The following is a 16,193-nucleotide window of genomic DNA, read 5'->3' on the forward strand; positions in this document are numbered from 1 at the left end:
CAGCAACACATTTTCAGCTCAGATAAGAAATTCTATACATTTCTTCATGGGCTCAATCCTGTGCTCAAATTCACCTTTCATAAGACCTTCCAATTAGCTCCCTTTACTTGACATCTCCATTGATAAAACAGTAAGGGCGTTTTCCACTGCTGACAAACACAAATCTATCTTCACTGACCTTCATAACAGGCAAGGTACTGTCAATACCTGACCAGCCAGTGTTGCAAAATTCATAATAAAGTATCCAGCATTAGTGATTCTACAATTGGACAACATTTGCTAAATAATCATGACTGCGCAAATAATTAGGCTGACAATTAATTTGGGACTGTCAACTGGGCTTGCAGAGTAGCAGTTTTGTACATACTAGAAGCTACAGATCTTGATATACAAGGATGTGTTCTTTGCAGGGAGAAAACATGTGTATACTATACCTATCTGAACTCAACAACATGAACAGCATCCATTATCTGGCTCATTTCTTGCTGCATTGTCTGTACCAATTATAGCGAACTAACCTGGTTTAAAATTTAGACAAAACTTGGCAGGTAATTGTCAGTCACTGCTAACTGGTGCATTCTCCAGAGCAATGCTTCTCTCAAACAGAGACAATTTGTCAACCCTAAGCGGCACTCTCCTCCCATACAGTATAAATGGTGTTTTCCATTTACTTTTGTATTTCTTAAGAATTGTCCTGATGAGTACGAGATGAAAAGTTTTGATAAACATTTGCCTTAGTGATCAGTGATTTAAAATTAGATGTTCATAGATGATGGACTAAACACCGTTATTAATCTGCTTCTATTTTTGTCAACTGTGATAAATAAAGTTCACAGGTTACCAATCAGAAGTCCATCAGTTTTTTTTATGCAAGCCAGCTCGTAATGTCATTTTGCCAAATGTTCTGATATCTGGATCATTGGAGATTAGACAAAAGTTACGAGATGTACATCAGGACTCTATGGACATCCTCATGCAGAATGTTGAGTGATAATTGCCCAGAAAGTTTAACTGATTTGGACTGTCTGGAACCCTCCAAAAATGTTTCCAACACTGAGCTTAGTATTAAATTCTTGGCCAAAAAGGCAGGAGTCCCCTGTGCATTCACCCTGGAAATGCTGACACTTGTCAATACCCAGTCAATGATTCGGTAATTGACCAGCCTTACTGAACTGAGCATTATCACTTGTCAGTCTTCTCTTGCACGTAAGGGCCTTGCTCCTGAATGACTGCAATGATTTTTCGATCCTACAACTGAGATTGAAATCCCTGGCTGAAGAATTGCAGAAGAGAGAGTCACAGAAATCTTCACTGGCAGCATCAATGAGCACAGCATCAATGCTGAACGGAAGATCAGGACCTTTGTTTCACTGGTAGATTGTTCTGGTTCACAGAGATTTTTACGTTATAATTATACAGGTTAATTTAGACAGGTATTTGTATCATCACATGACACCACAATTTGCACTCAGGTTGGGGGCTGCACTCAAATGGAAATTCTATCCCCAGGATGGACAGACAGAGATCCAGACTCAACTTATGTCTTAATGGCATTTGTTGTGCCACATTTCACGCATGTTGCTCCTTTTATTTATTTCTGATTTATTTATTTGGTACTCACTTTGTAGAGGATAGAATCACATACACAAAATATATCAATGATGACAGGATTCTCCAGCAATGGAAGAAGATGGTCAGGCATTCCTTGCCAAAAATGTAATAAAAAGTTCTGAATCTGAAAACCAAGTCCAAAAACAATACATTTATTCACAAACAAAAACAGAAATTGCTGAAAAATCTCAACAGGTGGGGCAGCATCTGTAGAGAGAAAACAGAGTGAATGTTTCAGGTCCAGTGACCTTTCTTCAGAACAGACGGTAGCTAGAAAAAGGTTGGCATTTGTGGACACAATGGAATAGCAGAGATGGAAGAGTAAATGATTGGTGGAGATAGAGTCCAAAGAGAGAGAAAAATAGTTGGACAGACAAAGGAATGGGTCAATGTCAGCTTGGGTGAATAAATAGCTGTTAATGGGGACTATGTATTTAATAAATAGACTATAATAAATAAATGTATTGCACCTTTTCGATTCAAGCTGTTTCAAGCATGTAAACCAAAGGCGGTCAACAAAATGTTTCTGCAATCTTACCTCTTCAAAGTTTCCATTGATTGCATTATCCAGAATGCATTGGCAATGGGTTTTGTACATCATAATAAGTGTATCTACCTGTGTTAGAACAAAGTACAGTAAATTACATTAGGATATCAGTGAATCCTTGTTGTAACAATTTGCACTTATTCAATGCTTAAACTCTCTTCTAAAGGTCTGATGGGGCAAAGCACACGTTTAACAATCAATCAGTGACTATGATCAGCCATTTGCAGAACTTTGACATTTCAGATGAGCTTCCAAGCACCCCTACAAATTCAATGTTGTCAGAGGCACAAGTAGAGACGACTCATACCCTGGTCTATAGAGATGTCCCTTCAATGTCTGACATTTATCAAATTCATGGAAAAATCATGGTGAACTCACGGCTTCAGTTAATCTTGGACTGAAGGATCAAAATTTATAATCCGTCTGGGTGACTCTAAGAAGCAGTGAGGGTTAGTAAACATTACTGGGACTTGTTTACAAGTCACCAAATCAGATAGTGACATTATCCATCTTGCACTGCAGTAAATTAGAGATGCATGTAATAGGGGTAAATAATTGCAAATCCATTATGGACATAGATTGGGTCAACCAAGTCAGTACTACTGCTGTCGAAGATAAATTCCTGGGATGTGCACAAGATGGTTATCTGAAACAATACATTGAGAAACCAAATAAGAATTTGGCTATGTTGGATTTGCTGTTTTTAATGAGAAAAGGCTAATTCATAACTTTGCTTTAGAGGAGTCTTTTGGAAATGGTGGTCATGATATCATAAAATTTTGCATTATATTTGTATGTAATTTACACTTCATTCTTGTTATCTGCTGATTCACTATTTGCCAATTCACATACTCATGAGCTCAGCTCCACATCCCATCTTTTACTTTCTCATTGACTCAAGGTCTGACCATAAAGCCATTAGAAACAGGGACAGAAGTAGGCCATTCAGCTCCTCGAACCTGCTCTGTTATTCAATAGGATCATGACTGATCCAACATTCCTCATGTTCACTCTCCCACCGATGAGGAATCTATCTATCTCAGCCTTACATATACATAAGGACACCACCCTACAGCTGTCTTGTCACAAAAGTTCCAAAGACTCACAATGTTCTGAGTGAAGAAATTCCTCGTCAACTTAGTCTTAAATTGGCACCCTTCACTCCGAGAATAGGCCCTCTGGTCTTGGACTCTCCCGTGAAAGGAAGTACCTTCTCAACAATTACCCTGTTAAGCCCTTTAAGAATTCTATATGTTACAATGAGCTCACTTTTCATTCTTCTAAATTTATCTGATCATGTGGTCCTTTGTGGTTTTTGTAGCAGTATCTGCATCTTTAGTTACCTGTGGAGAGTCTGTGCTCCCATGCACCAACGATAATAAAAGATGAGATGTAGCTTATTTTGAATCTAGGGTCTTGAAGCTGGAGCATGGAAATTATGAAAGTATGAGGGGCAATTGATTATGAGTGATTGGAAAAATACACTTTAAATTTAGACTGTAGACAGACAATACTACACAGTTCATAGTTTTTCTACTTCTCTACATAAGACACAAGGAAAGGTAAACTTACTGTAAAAAGTTAAAGGCTGCATTTGATCAAAGGAAGTGGATTATAAAGATGTCAGAAAAAAATAGTAAGCTTGAGAATGGACAGCAACCTGAAACCCAGCAAATATAAGGGCCATAAACTGATTAGGAAAGAGAAAAGAGAGTATAAAATCAAATTAGCAAAGAACATAAAGGTGAAGGATGGGTAGAGAGAGCAGTTAACGAAGCATAGTTTTCTAGGCTTTAATAACAAGAGCATAGAGTACAAAAGCAGGGAAGTGATGTTGAACTTGTACAAGAAACATGTTAGATCTCAGCTGGAGTATTGCAGAGAAGATGTGAAAGCACTGAAAAGAGAACAGAAGCAATTTACAAGAATGTTTCCAGAAGTAAGAAACTTCAATTATGAGGAGCGATAGGAGTTGAGTATGTTCTCCATCGGGAGAAGGTGGTTGATAGGAAATTTGGTAAGAGCTTTCAAAATCATGGGTGGGCTGGATGGATAGAAAATGAGAAGGTATTCCTGCTTGTAAGAGAAAAAAGAATGACAGAGAATGGATTTAAAGAAATGTGTAAATGAAGCATGTATTAGGTAAGAAAAAACGTTTTCACATAATGGGTAGTTAGGGTATGGGATGAACTGTCTGGAAATAGGGTGGAGGCAGGTTGCTTGGAGGCTTTCAAGAGGGGCATTTGATGAATATTTAGATAGAAATCGTGTTCAGGGATACAGGGAAAAGGTAGGAGACTGATACAGGAAAACAGAATTGGTATAGAACTGATTTGCAGAATGGCCTCCTCTAGCACTGTGACAAATTTGTGATTAAAGGCAGATTATAAAAGATGAAACTTTATTGCTGGAACAGCACAGCAGGTCAGGCAGCATCCAGGGAACAGGAGATTCGACGTTTCGGGCACAGGCCCTTCTTCAGGAATGAGCAGAGAGTGACTTTCTCACTTTCTCCTCGAAGATTGTAAAAGATCCCTAGGTATTAGATTAGCCAGGATAAATATGGACCCGTAAAGTTTGAAAATAGATACTTCCCCTGGAAGTTGAGTCTAAAACCAGAGCATGCAATCTAAGCATAAGTGGTAGGCCATTTCAGATTGAGATGACCAGAACCTGTTCACTGAGATGGTGGTGAATCTTCAGAGTTCTCTACTCCAGAAGATTGTGGAAACTCAATCATTGAACATGTTCAAGACATAAACGGATAAATTACTGAAGTCTAATGACATCAAGGGATATGCAGAGAGTGACATGGAGGTACATGATTTGTTGTGGCCTAATTGAATAGTAGTGTAGGCTCGATGGGCTGAATGGCCTGCTCCTGTTATTACGTGACCAGTGCATTAAGAAAACAAACTTTGTGGTGAAGGGAGGATGCCTGCTGTCTTTCTTAAGCTATTGCCCAAGATGTTTGGAATGCTGGTGTAAACACAATAATACATTATCTAATGTCATTTTCAAACCACAGCCACCTATTTGTGATTGGTGGAGGCAATTAAAATTGCTGCTATTAAATGAGCAAACAATGAGACTCTTCTCTACTTTAATTTAATAGCTTTCCAGCTATTATCTATCACCATTTACCATAATCCCAAGTTTGAAAGCCCAAGTGAAGAGTAAACCTTCCTATTTGTGCAAGATAAAATGGATTAGATTTCCAACTGACTGATAATTTAGCTGATGTTGTGGAGTTTGCATCATAGAAACTGTTAGAATTTAATTTCTATTGACAAAATTTTAAATGTTACCTGGTTTTTTTCAGGATTGAGTACCTGGAATTTATTTTCTGGATCCTCAATCATGACAAGGGGCCTGGTTTACTACCAAAGTGCAGGGGATACACTCTGCCTTTCCACTAGCTGTTCAGATATTCACAGCAGGCTGAATACTCTATCACATTCAGACCAATTTACCTTTCCAACTGTCCTCAGATGAATCCTACTTCTGTTGGAGCAACAAGGCAAGCAAATCAACCTGATAAGATTATTGAGTATACTACAGTTCAAATTAGAACTAGGTTCCACAATAAGTGAATAAGAACTGAGAGGAAAGCAAATAAAGACTGCAATCAATATTTGATTCAGTCTATTTGCCTGCGATCACCCACTTCCATACCAATTCACTTTTATCACACAAAGATATAAGTAAACTCAGGCATCCCAGTGAATCACGTACATTCAATAAACTCTCAGCGTGGCAAGGTATGAGTTTTTAATGTTTTATGGTTATTACCAGGATAGACCCATTAACACACAAATGAAAACCAAAATCTACAAAAGTTTAAAATAGACATGAAGTAACTAGCAGGTCAGCACCTGGAAAGAACAGACAGATCAATGATTTTGACCCAGGACTTTCTCATTATTCAGAAATAAGAGATAAAGAAATGTCTTAAATGAATTGGGGTAAAAAAGGTGAAGAAGAAGCAAGAAAATATTTCAAGAAAATATTTCAAGAAATACATTGTCACTTGAATAATGTGCAACCTGTTAATCGATAAAGGAACAGATTCTTCGATGGAGTGAAGGGTCTTAGACAATTGAAAGATATTTTTAAAAGACATTAAAGATCTCAAAGTATGAATAATTAAGGCGATAAAAAATCCATTGGAAATGGAAATCCGTAAGAAAAGGGCAGAATTGTAGATGGTACAAACCTCCAGATTATATATGAGAGTGGAATCAGAAATTAAAGAATGTGTGGTGTGTATGTGTATGCAGTGCGTATTTGAGTAAGTGTGCGGCTCGTGTGTGTGTGCATATACATGAGTGTGCATACATGTGTGTGCATACAGTGTGGTGGGTGTGAACAGTATCCCAACAAAGACCTTGGCTAGATTGCCCAGTGACCAAAGGATGTGTCCACAATCCATTTAAGGACAGCAAGCAGGTTCTTGGAGTTGGAAGGCAAATAAGGAGGCATTTTAGCGATGAAGGAATGTCAAATGCCTATTCAGTGCTTTTAAAATATTTGAAATGAACAACAGCTTTCGCTGTTAGACTGACATGATGGAGAAGATACCACTCTGCAATATAGGCAGTGGCTGTGGCTGTATCCAGGTAGGTATATGGTGGCTCCAGGTGGGGAGGAAGTGGGTGTCAAAGTAGTCTTGGACATTAGCCCCTGATCAATGCACAAAATACTCAAGGAAGTTGTGAGTGGTGCATTATGAGATTTATTTTTAAAGAGAATTGGAAACATGCTGTTGGATAGTTTTGATTTATTTGACATATTGTGTATTTCCAGTATGCAAGCTTATTACATTTCCAACATTCAAATCAAAAGAAAATTCCCCTCGAGGTATTACAGGTATGTAAAAGGTAGTTGGGCTGGAACTAGTACTTTTTACACAAAGTGTGAAGGTGGCTGTCCTCAGTAGTAACTGACCCTCTGCCCTCACCACTGAGAAAGCCCTGATCAAGTACCAGTTAGGCATTCAGGAACTTGCACACTAGTGAAGTCCCACCAGACATGAAGCTGCCTGTCAATCAGAGCCCAGCAACCATTGGCACCTGGACAGCATTGCTGCTGACCCACACATTGCAGTAGCACAAAGGTGACTGGATTATTTGAAAGAGGATCATGGAGTTATGTCATCATAGAGGCCTACAGCACAGAAAAAGGCTCTTCAGCAGTCAGGAAGGGTGGCACTAGCACAAAGGTGACTGGATTATTTGGGAGAGGATCAGAGTCAAAAGCAAGCACCTAACTATTTGAATCCCATTTTCCAGCACTTGGTCCACAGACTTGTATGCTTTGGCATCACAAGTGCACATCTAAATATTTGGTGAATATTATGAAGTTGGTTGAAGATGGGTGCCTCTACCACCCTTTCAGGCAGTGAGTTCCAAATTCCTACCAAGCTATGAGTGTACTTTTACTTCTTCACATCCCCTCTAAGCCACTTAACCCCTTCTCTTAAACCTTTGCTCCCTGGTCATTGATCCCTTCACCAAGGGGAGCATTTCCTTCCTTTCTACCTTATTTTTTCCCTCATAAATTTTATGCAGCTTAATCATGTCTCTCCACTGCTCCAAGGAAAACCAGACCAGTCTATCTATCCTCTCTTCATAACTAAAACCCTCCATAATTAAAACCAGGTGACCTCCTGGTAAATCTCCTCTGCACCCTCTCCAGTGAAATCCCATCTTTCCTATAATGTGGTTTCCAGAACTACACACAATATTCTAGTTTTGACCTAACCAACATTTTGTACAGTTCCAGCATCACTTCCCTGCCCTTAAACTCTAAGCCTCGACTAATAAATATCCCATATGCCTTGTTAACTACTGATCTACCTGTTGCAGTACCTTAAGCAACCAATGGAAATCCACACCAAGGGTCCTCTGATCCTCAGTGCTTCCTAGGGTCCTACCATTCATCATGTATTCCCTTGCATTGTTTGTCCTGCCCAAGTACAACACCTCACACCCATCTGGTTGAATTCCATTTGCCATTGATCAGTCTGTCTATATCATCCTGTAATCTAAAGCTGTCCTTCTCACTATTTACCACCATACCAATTGTTGTATCATCTGTAAACATCACCATGGTACTGGGTTTGCAAGGAGAGAAGGGTCAGGGTGTTGCAGGCAAATGCCTATTGTAGCTTTCACAAGTCAACCCCTGTTCCTCAACAAAGCCCCTAATTGCCCCCAGATTGGAGCAAATGGAGGTCCCACAACAAACTGACAGGCAGACCACCCCTTCATCACTGGTCATGCAAGTAGCCACTTTTCCCACCTGCTGTAAAGACAGATATTCTGGCCAGTGATGCATTTTACCATTAAGTGGCTGTCAATTGACAATGTAAGGGCCTTGATTGGTGGCGAAGTTGTGCCACTATTTGTCCTTCCTACTACCTGCTCCATCATGTCTAGGTAGGGAAAAGTCCCAATTAAGTCAATAAAAAACAGAGTATATTACTGTCCTTTAAAATAACTGAAGAATCAATGCTAGCACTGCCAATGGAGCCTAAATCCCAAGAATTATAACAAAATAACAATAATGTTGTTAGTATTAATAATCTGAATATGTCAGGTAATCATTGACTATTCATCAATAATAAGATCTTAGAGGGTGATAGCACAGAAAAAGACTCCTCAACCCATCGACCACCTAACTATTTTCATCCTGTTTTCCAGCACTAGGCCTGTATGTCTGGGCATGGCAAGTATACATCTAAATATGTCTTAAATATTATGAGGGTTTCTGCTTCTATCACCCTTGCAGGTAGTGAGTTCCAAAGTTTTACCATTCTCTGGATGAAACGATGTTTCCTCACATCTGCTCTAAACCTTCTTCTCCTTATCCTAAATCTATTATCACAAAGAATAATTTATTATCCGTTTTGTTTTTGACTTAGACTAAGAGATTATTAATTTCCATTGAATAATCAATGTTCATATTTTCCCCTGGACATTGATGAATCAACTCTCCAATAGAGGAGCTAGGGATGCAGAAAATAACTGGGTACACACGAAAGGACATCAGCAGCCTACACGGTGCACCACAACAGTACACTGCACAAGTTCCTAAATATGGAACTCTCAATTAAATTTGTTTACATTAAGTACAGCTCAAGTTCTACTTTTCTTCATCTCCAAATGCACTAGTGAAGGGAGGGAAATGTTCATTAAGGGCAATTAATTCACTCAGACTAGAAAACATTGTCTTTGTTTCAGAAAGCAGCTGATATTAGCTTGAAGATACTAAGTCTTCTAATTAAAATATGTCTTTAGGAATATTAAACATTTCAGGATGTAGGTTTGCTCACTAAGCTGGAAGGTTCATTTTTAGACGTTTAATCACCATACTAGGTAACATCTTCAACGAGCCTCCGGACGAAGTACTGGTGGTGTAGCCCGCTTTCTATTTACGAATTTGTGTTTCCTTGGGTTGGTGATGTCATTTCCTGTGGTGATGCCATTTCCTGTCATGATGTCATTTCCTGTTCTTTTTTCAGGGGTGGTAAATTGGATCTAAGTCAAAGTGTTTGTTGATAGCTGTGTGTTTGCACAAGCAGACAAAACATGTCCAGAAACCCTAGCCACTCTCCCCTACATCAAAGACATCTCAGAAATGACTGCCAGATTACTCAGACCCCTTGGCATCAATGATAGCCCACAAATCCACCAACACACTAAAACAGCAACTAATGAACTTGAAAGACCTTATACAGACAATAAACTAAACTAATGTCATTTACAAAAGACCTTGCAAGAACTGTAACAAACACTACATTGGACAAACAGGCAGAAAGCTAGACACTAGGATACATGAACATCAACTAGCCACAAAAAGACGTGACCCACTCTCACTAGTATCCTTACATACAGATGAGGAAAGACAACACTTTGACTGGGACAACACATCCATCCTAGGACAAGCCAAACAGAAACATGCACAAGAATTTTTAGAAGCATGGCATTCCAACCAGAACTCTATCAACAAACAAATTGACTTGGATCCCATTTACCACCTCTGAGAAAAAGAACAGGAAATGACATCACCAAAGGAAACAATGTCACCACAGAAAATGACATCACCAACCCAAGGAAACCCAAACACAAATAGAAAGTGGGCTATTACCACCAGTGCTTCATCCGGAGGCTCTCTGAAGATGTATGGTGATGAAATGTCTAAAAACAAACTTTCCAGCTCAGTGAGCAAACCTACATCCTGAACCTTAACCTGTGCTATAAATCTTCTCAAAAATCGCTAAATTAGACATGTGTAAACATTGTATATAGCAGCTTATGGTTGAGTGCAACTTCTTTTGGGATCAGCACTGAATATAATCTCATATAATTTTCTCAGTTTGTGTGCAGTTAACAGATGGAAGAAAAGCTGAACCAGGCTTGTGTGACTTCCCTTCACTACAAATTATCATTGTAGGTTGTCAGTGTGAGCAATGACGAAACATAGCTGAGTTTTCTAATGACCTACTGCGGGAGTGGTTTCTGGCACAAATTCATTCTCCTCCCTCTTTACCGACTGACTGATTCTCTCTGGTATGTTCTTTCTGTCCTTCTTTCACCTGCCCCGAAGGTAGATCTATTAATCCATGCAAGAGTGGAATAAGCTGTTTACAAAGTACACAAAAACAGCACAAAGCTGTACACATGAATCAGAATTAACTGGCAAAAAAAAAGAAAACAGATTGGTTGAGAAAGAAATCCCAAATTATCACCAACAATCCAGAAGGAAAGAAACAGCAATTAAATGGAATGGAGGGGACAAGACCTTTAAACATTGCTTCTGCAGAGGCCTTGCTCATGATTGATACTGTAAGCTTCAGATCATGTTTATCAGATGACAGTCAGATGAAGCGCTTTTTATTCGGCAGCCAGTACCATATTTAAATACTACACTAAGATTGCTGAATCATTTTGGATGTAAGAAAAACCAGTAAAACATGTGAATCATGCATATTGGTGCCCACTGGTCTTGTACCTCTCCAAATGGAGTCCTAACTAACACATTCATTTACAATTATTTCTGGATTTGTAAAATGGAATTAATTTCTAGGTATATCAGTGCTCATTTTATAATGTGGAGAAGCATTTATTTTCATCCAAGGTCACAAAACTAAAGCCACCCTGATGTGATATTCAATGCTGACACTTTCCCTAAACTTACATATTTTTTACATGATCGATACATATTTTAATCTCAAGGCTGCTCATGATAATAACTCATTACTGACCAGCATTTATTTGAGAGATCAGTTTAATTAATAAAAAAAAGAGTATTACCTTCTCCTTAGAGATGGGCCCTTGAAGAAGAAGATGCTGTGCATTAGGGAACTCTGGGAGCAATGTTCCAGTTTTTGAACTGAGCGAATATTTCCGTGTAAATCCTCCCTATAACAGAACAAAATGTTACATTAGTTATGTGGCAACACTAAGATTCCTAAATATGCAGTCCCTTATAAAGTGTTTATTATTACTACCAGTTAGAGATCAATGTTTGGCTATTCAAAAATAGAGGTAACATTATTGAAAACATACATTTATAGTGTTTTTATTGCATTGATTCAGCTAATGATTTGCTACACAATTGAATTAGCCTTGAAGTTTTAGATTGTAATCTATAATTGTTATTGCATTAATCATATTTGTTTACCAACTTCTTATTTTATGTCATGCAAATATCATGGTCAGATTGAAATATACAACTCATCCAGATTTTAATGTGTTTCTGCTCTGGTTACTACGGACAACATATTGTGAGAGTGTAACTGTATTTAAAGCTTGATAAAGTGAGTTGCACTAAGTCAGTTTGTTGGTGAAAAGCTAATATTAATAAAATTTGGATCAAATTACAGGATGTGCAAAATGAACATTTATTGTCACTTTCCTGATCTATATATTTATTTAAATATTTTAAAATCCCTTTAACATGTGGAAATGCCTATTTCTAAATACCATTTAATGTTATTGAAGCCTTTAATAATGAACAAATTTGTTCAGAAAATAAAATTAATGACATTCTAATGTAGGTTATTTTCACCAAGAGATCAGATTCTGGAAAGGCAATTATGTTGTATTATGTGTCAAAATCTTTTTTTTCTCTGTTCAATGCTGTGAAGAGATTCTATTGTTTGAATATCAAAAAAAAAAGTTGATTCTGTGCAGTGTGTATTCAGATCGCATGAGGTTTTTGTTAGATTTTAGTTTCAAATTGTTTGGCAATGTATGAATACACTCAAATAATTCATTTGAGAATTCATTAAGGTGCATAATGAAGAAGGAACCGAGCGAGAGATTTTAAAATCGATGGGTAAACTGATTGCCAGCTTCAATAGACAGAAAAGATCATGTAACATTGTTTAAAGATGACTAGTAAGTGGCAAATGGAATATAATGTGGGAAAGTGTGATGTTCTGCACTTCAGTAGAAAGAACACAGACATAAACTATTTTCTAAATGGGCAAAGGCTTTGGAAATCTGATGCACAAAAGAACTTTGGAGTCAAAGTTCAGGATTCTCTTAAGGTTAACATGCAGGTTCAGTTGCAATTAGAAAGGCAAATGCAATTTTAGCATTCATTTCAAGAGGGGTAGAATACAAGAACAGAAATGTACTGCTGAGGCTATATAAGGCTTTGGTCCCAACATATTTGGAATATTGAGAACAGTTTTGGCCCCATATCTAAGGAAGGATATGTTGGCATTGGAAGGTGTGCAGAGGAGGCTTACAAGAATGATCCTAGGGCTGAAGGGCTTGTCAGAGTTAGTTTCTTTCCACAGAGAGTAGTGGCTGTGCGGAAGGCACTGCTAGCAGTGGTAGTAGAGTCACTTACATTAGGGACATTTAAGCTACTCTTTGATAGGCACATGGATGTTAGTAAAATGTAGGGTAAGTAGGTTAGTTTGATCTTACAGTAGGATAAAAGGCCAGCACAACATTGAGGGCTGAAGGGCCCTTACTGTGTAAAACTATTCAAAGAAACCCAAACATATAAATAGAAAGCAGGAATTTTCAGCATTGCTTCGCATGAGGTCCACTGAAGATGTTACCCAGTAAGGTAATGGAACGTCTGGAAATTAGCCTTTCAGCTCAGCGAGCAAACCTACATCCAAAGTTCTACGTTCATATGAGGAGTGAATCTGCACTCGGTGGAGTTTAGAAGGATGAGAAGTCTGGAGAGAGTGGACACGGAGAAGATGTTTTCATTAGCAGGACAGACTATGACCCAAGGACACTGCCTCAGAGTGAAGGGATGACTCTTTAGAACTGACATGAGGAGGAATTTCTTCAGCCAGAGAGTGGTGAATCTATGGAACTCATTGCCACTGCAGGCCTTGGAGGCCATGTCACTGAGTGTCTTTAAGACAGAGATAGAGAAATTCTTGATTGGCAAGGGGATCAAGGCTTACATGGAGAAGGCAGTAAAATGGGGTTGAAAATGTATTTGCTGTGATTGAACGGTGGAGCAGATGTGGGGCCTAGAATGGCTTAATTCTGCTCCTATGTCTTATGGTCTTAGGGACCAGGAGTACTGGCAAACATTATTCCCTCAACTAATATGAATAATTTAACTAACCTTTCATCTCACAAGAGTTTCGGGAATCTGCCAACAATGTGAAGTGCTTTGGAGTACCATTGAGAGATGTGGTTGGGCACAATAAAAATATAATTGTCCTCATCAAAACTGTCATCTCTTTTTAAAAATATTTTCCTATTGTTGCTAGAAAGAAAAACACTGCAAACCTTAGCGCTGTATTTACAATCTAACACAGGACAAATCATAAGCTTCATCCCAAAGATACGTAAGAAACATTCCCAAATTATTAATGGGAGGATAAAGGAATGGGCAACAGAAGAAGCATGGTTCCTCTCGAGTAAAAGTATCAGTAAGAACAGATAATTTAGGATGTACGAATAGTGACATTACCAACCAAAATACTAGTAAGCTAAGAGTAAAAAAAAATCAGATAAAGGAAATGCTGAAAGCTTTGTGCAATCAAAATAAAATTAGCAGTGTACATAAATCTTGTCAATTTGTATTTCCATATATAGTACAGATAACATATAAAAGCTATTAAATCAATGTACTTTTCTTGTAAAACAACCTTTTTGTCTAAATATTCCTATTTGGAAGTAATCCTAATAGAATATTTGGGGGTTTTATCTGTTTCTGGCCCCAGTCACTATCCAGGTGAATTTACCTGGATCATCGATTTGGAATGGTGTACATGGAAATTTGAAGAATATTGTTGCTAAATTTCTTGACAATCTGCCTCCAAAGCAGATAGAACAAGTGTTCACCTCATTCTTGAATAGTTTAAATTTGTCATGTTGCCAGAGAACAATCCATTAATCGGCAACTAATGGCAGTTTTTTTTCTCTCTGTTTTAATTCCTATAGAAAGTGTTCTGACACAGAACTGATTTTCTTTCCTTCACCAAATCACCTGTGGTTTTCTTTTCCATCTGTTCACCATCACCAGTAAATCACCTACGTTTTACAGTTGATTAATTTATGTGCAAAGCCTGTTAAGTGTGAGGGAGTGGGACGGAGAGGGGAAGGGGACTATTGCATTCAGTTTGTAGATGATTTAAAATTTAAACTTCTCTCCACCTACTTAGCAATTCTCTACTGAGGGAAGTGATAATTTTCCAAATGTTGAGCGTAATTAAGGTGATGGTCATAAGATCAGAAGAATAGGTGCAGGAAAGGGCTGTTTTGTCCCTGATCTTGGAATTAACTTCCATTCTTGCCTGCCCCCAATAACCCTTAACTTCCCTCCAGATCAAAACACTGTCTAACTCAGCCTTGGATAAATTCAATGACCCGTCCTTCACTGCTATCAGGAGAAGATGATTAAATGCCTGTCATAGGAAGGAATTCCTTTGCATCTCCACTGAAGATTGTACTGGTTTCAGATTCCCTCACAAGAGGAAACATACTCACAACCTCTACCTTAGCAAACTCTCTTGGAATTTTATGTGTACTTAAATAAGATCACCTCTTCTTCTAAACTTCAATAAGTACAGATCCAACCTACTATAACATTCTTTATATAAGAAAACCTTCATTCCAGGAATCAGCTTAGTGATCCTTGCAGCCTCCAGTGCATATATATCTCTCACTAAGTCCAATATTGCACACAGAATTCTAGGTGCAGTCACACCAATGCCCTGCAGTAGCAACACTTCACTATTTCGAACTCCACCTCCCTTGTGGTAGAGGACAGCATTCTATTTGCCTTCCTACTTACTTGTTGTACATGCATATTAACCTTTTGGTGATTCTTGTACAAGGAAAGCCAGATCTCTCCGTACTACAGCATTCTGTAGTCCCTTTTTAAATTCATTCACAGGATGTGGGTGTCACCAGTCAGGACAGCATTTATTCCCTATCCCTAATTTAAATAGTATATTGCTTTTCTATTCTTCCCACCATGATGGAGAACCTCATATATTCCAAATTATACCCCTCTACCAAATTTCCGCCTCTCACTTATCTGTCAAACCATAAGACATCAAAGCAGAAATGATCCATTAATCCATAATATTGATCCATCAATCCCAACTCTATTTCTTGTTAGTTAGCCAATTCTGTGTAACTCTAATAGGTTCCCTCCAACACAATGAGTTCTTCTTTTATGTGGTACACCTTTTATATGGCACCTTATCAAATGCATTTTGGAAATAAAAATATACCATATCTTCTGGTTTCTCTTTATTCACCTTATTTCCAACATTCTCAAAGAACTTTACAAGTGTCAAATATGATTTTCTTTTCATAAATTCATGTTGATTCTGCCTAATTATATCATGATCATCTAAATGTCCAGCTACTACTTTTTTCAAATGGACGCTATCATTTTCTCAATGACAGATGTCAAGCTAACAAAGCTGTAGTTTACCGTTTACCATTCCCCTTCTTGAATAGAGGTGTTATATTTAGTGTTCCCCAATCTGAAGGGACATTTCCAGAATCTACGGAATTTTGGAAGACTACAA

The 16,193-nt window shown here is 38.1% G+C and overlaps 1 protein-coding gene across 2 annotated transcripts in view; it reads right to left on the minus strand.

Moving 5' to 3' along the window:
* rfx6 (regulatory factor X, 6) overlaps positions 1 to 16,193 on the minus strand; it is a 92,083-nt gene that overhangs the window by 52,455 nt on the left and 23,435 nt on the right. For both annotated transcript variants that reach the window (XM_043684550.1, XM_043684545.1), the window contains exons 7-9: positions 11,476 to 11,583; positions 2,150 to 2,227; positions 1,622 to 1,735 (exon numbers count right to left, since the gene is read on the minus strand). In XM_043684550.1, the coding sequence (XP_043540485.1) occupies positions 1,622 to 1,735; positions 2,150 to 2,227; positions 11,476 to 11,583 (300 nt within the window). The remainder of the gene's footprint in view (positions 1 to 1,621; positions 1,736 to 2,149; positions 2,228 to 11,475; positions 11,584 to 16,193) is intronic.

The sequence above is a fragment of the Chiloscyllium plagiosum genome, chromosome 3, assembly GCF_004010195.1.
Source record: "Chiloscyllium plagiosum isolate BGI_BamShark_2017 chromosome 3, ASM401019v2, whole genome shotgun sequence".
NCBI classification, from domain to species: Eukaryota; Metazoa; Chordata; class Chondrichthyes; order Orectolobiformes; family Hemiscylliidae; genus Chiloscyllium; species Chiloscyllium plagiosum.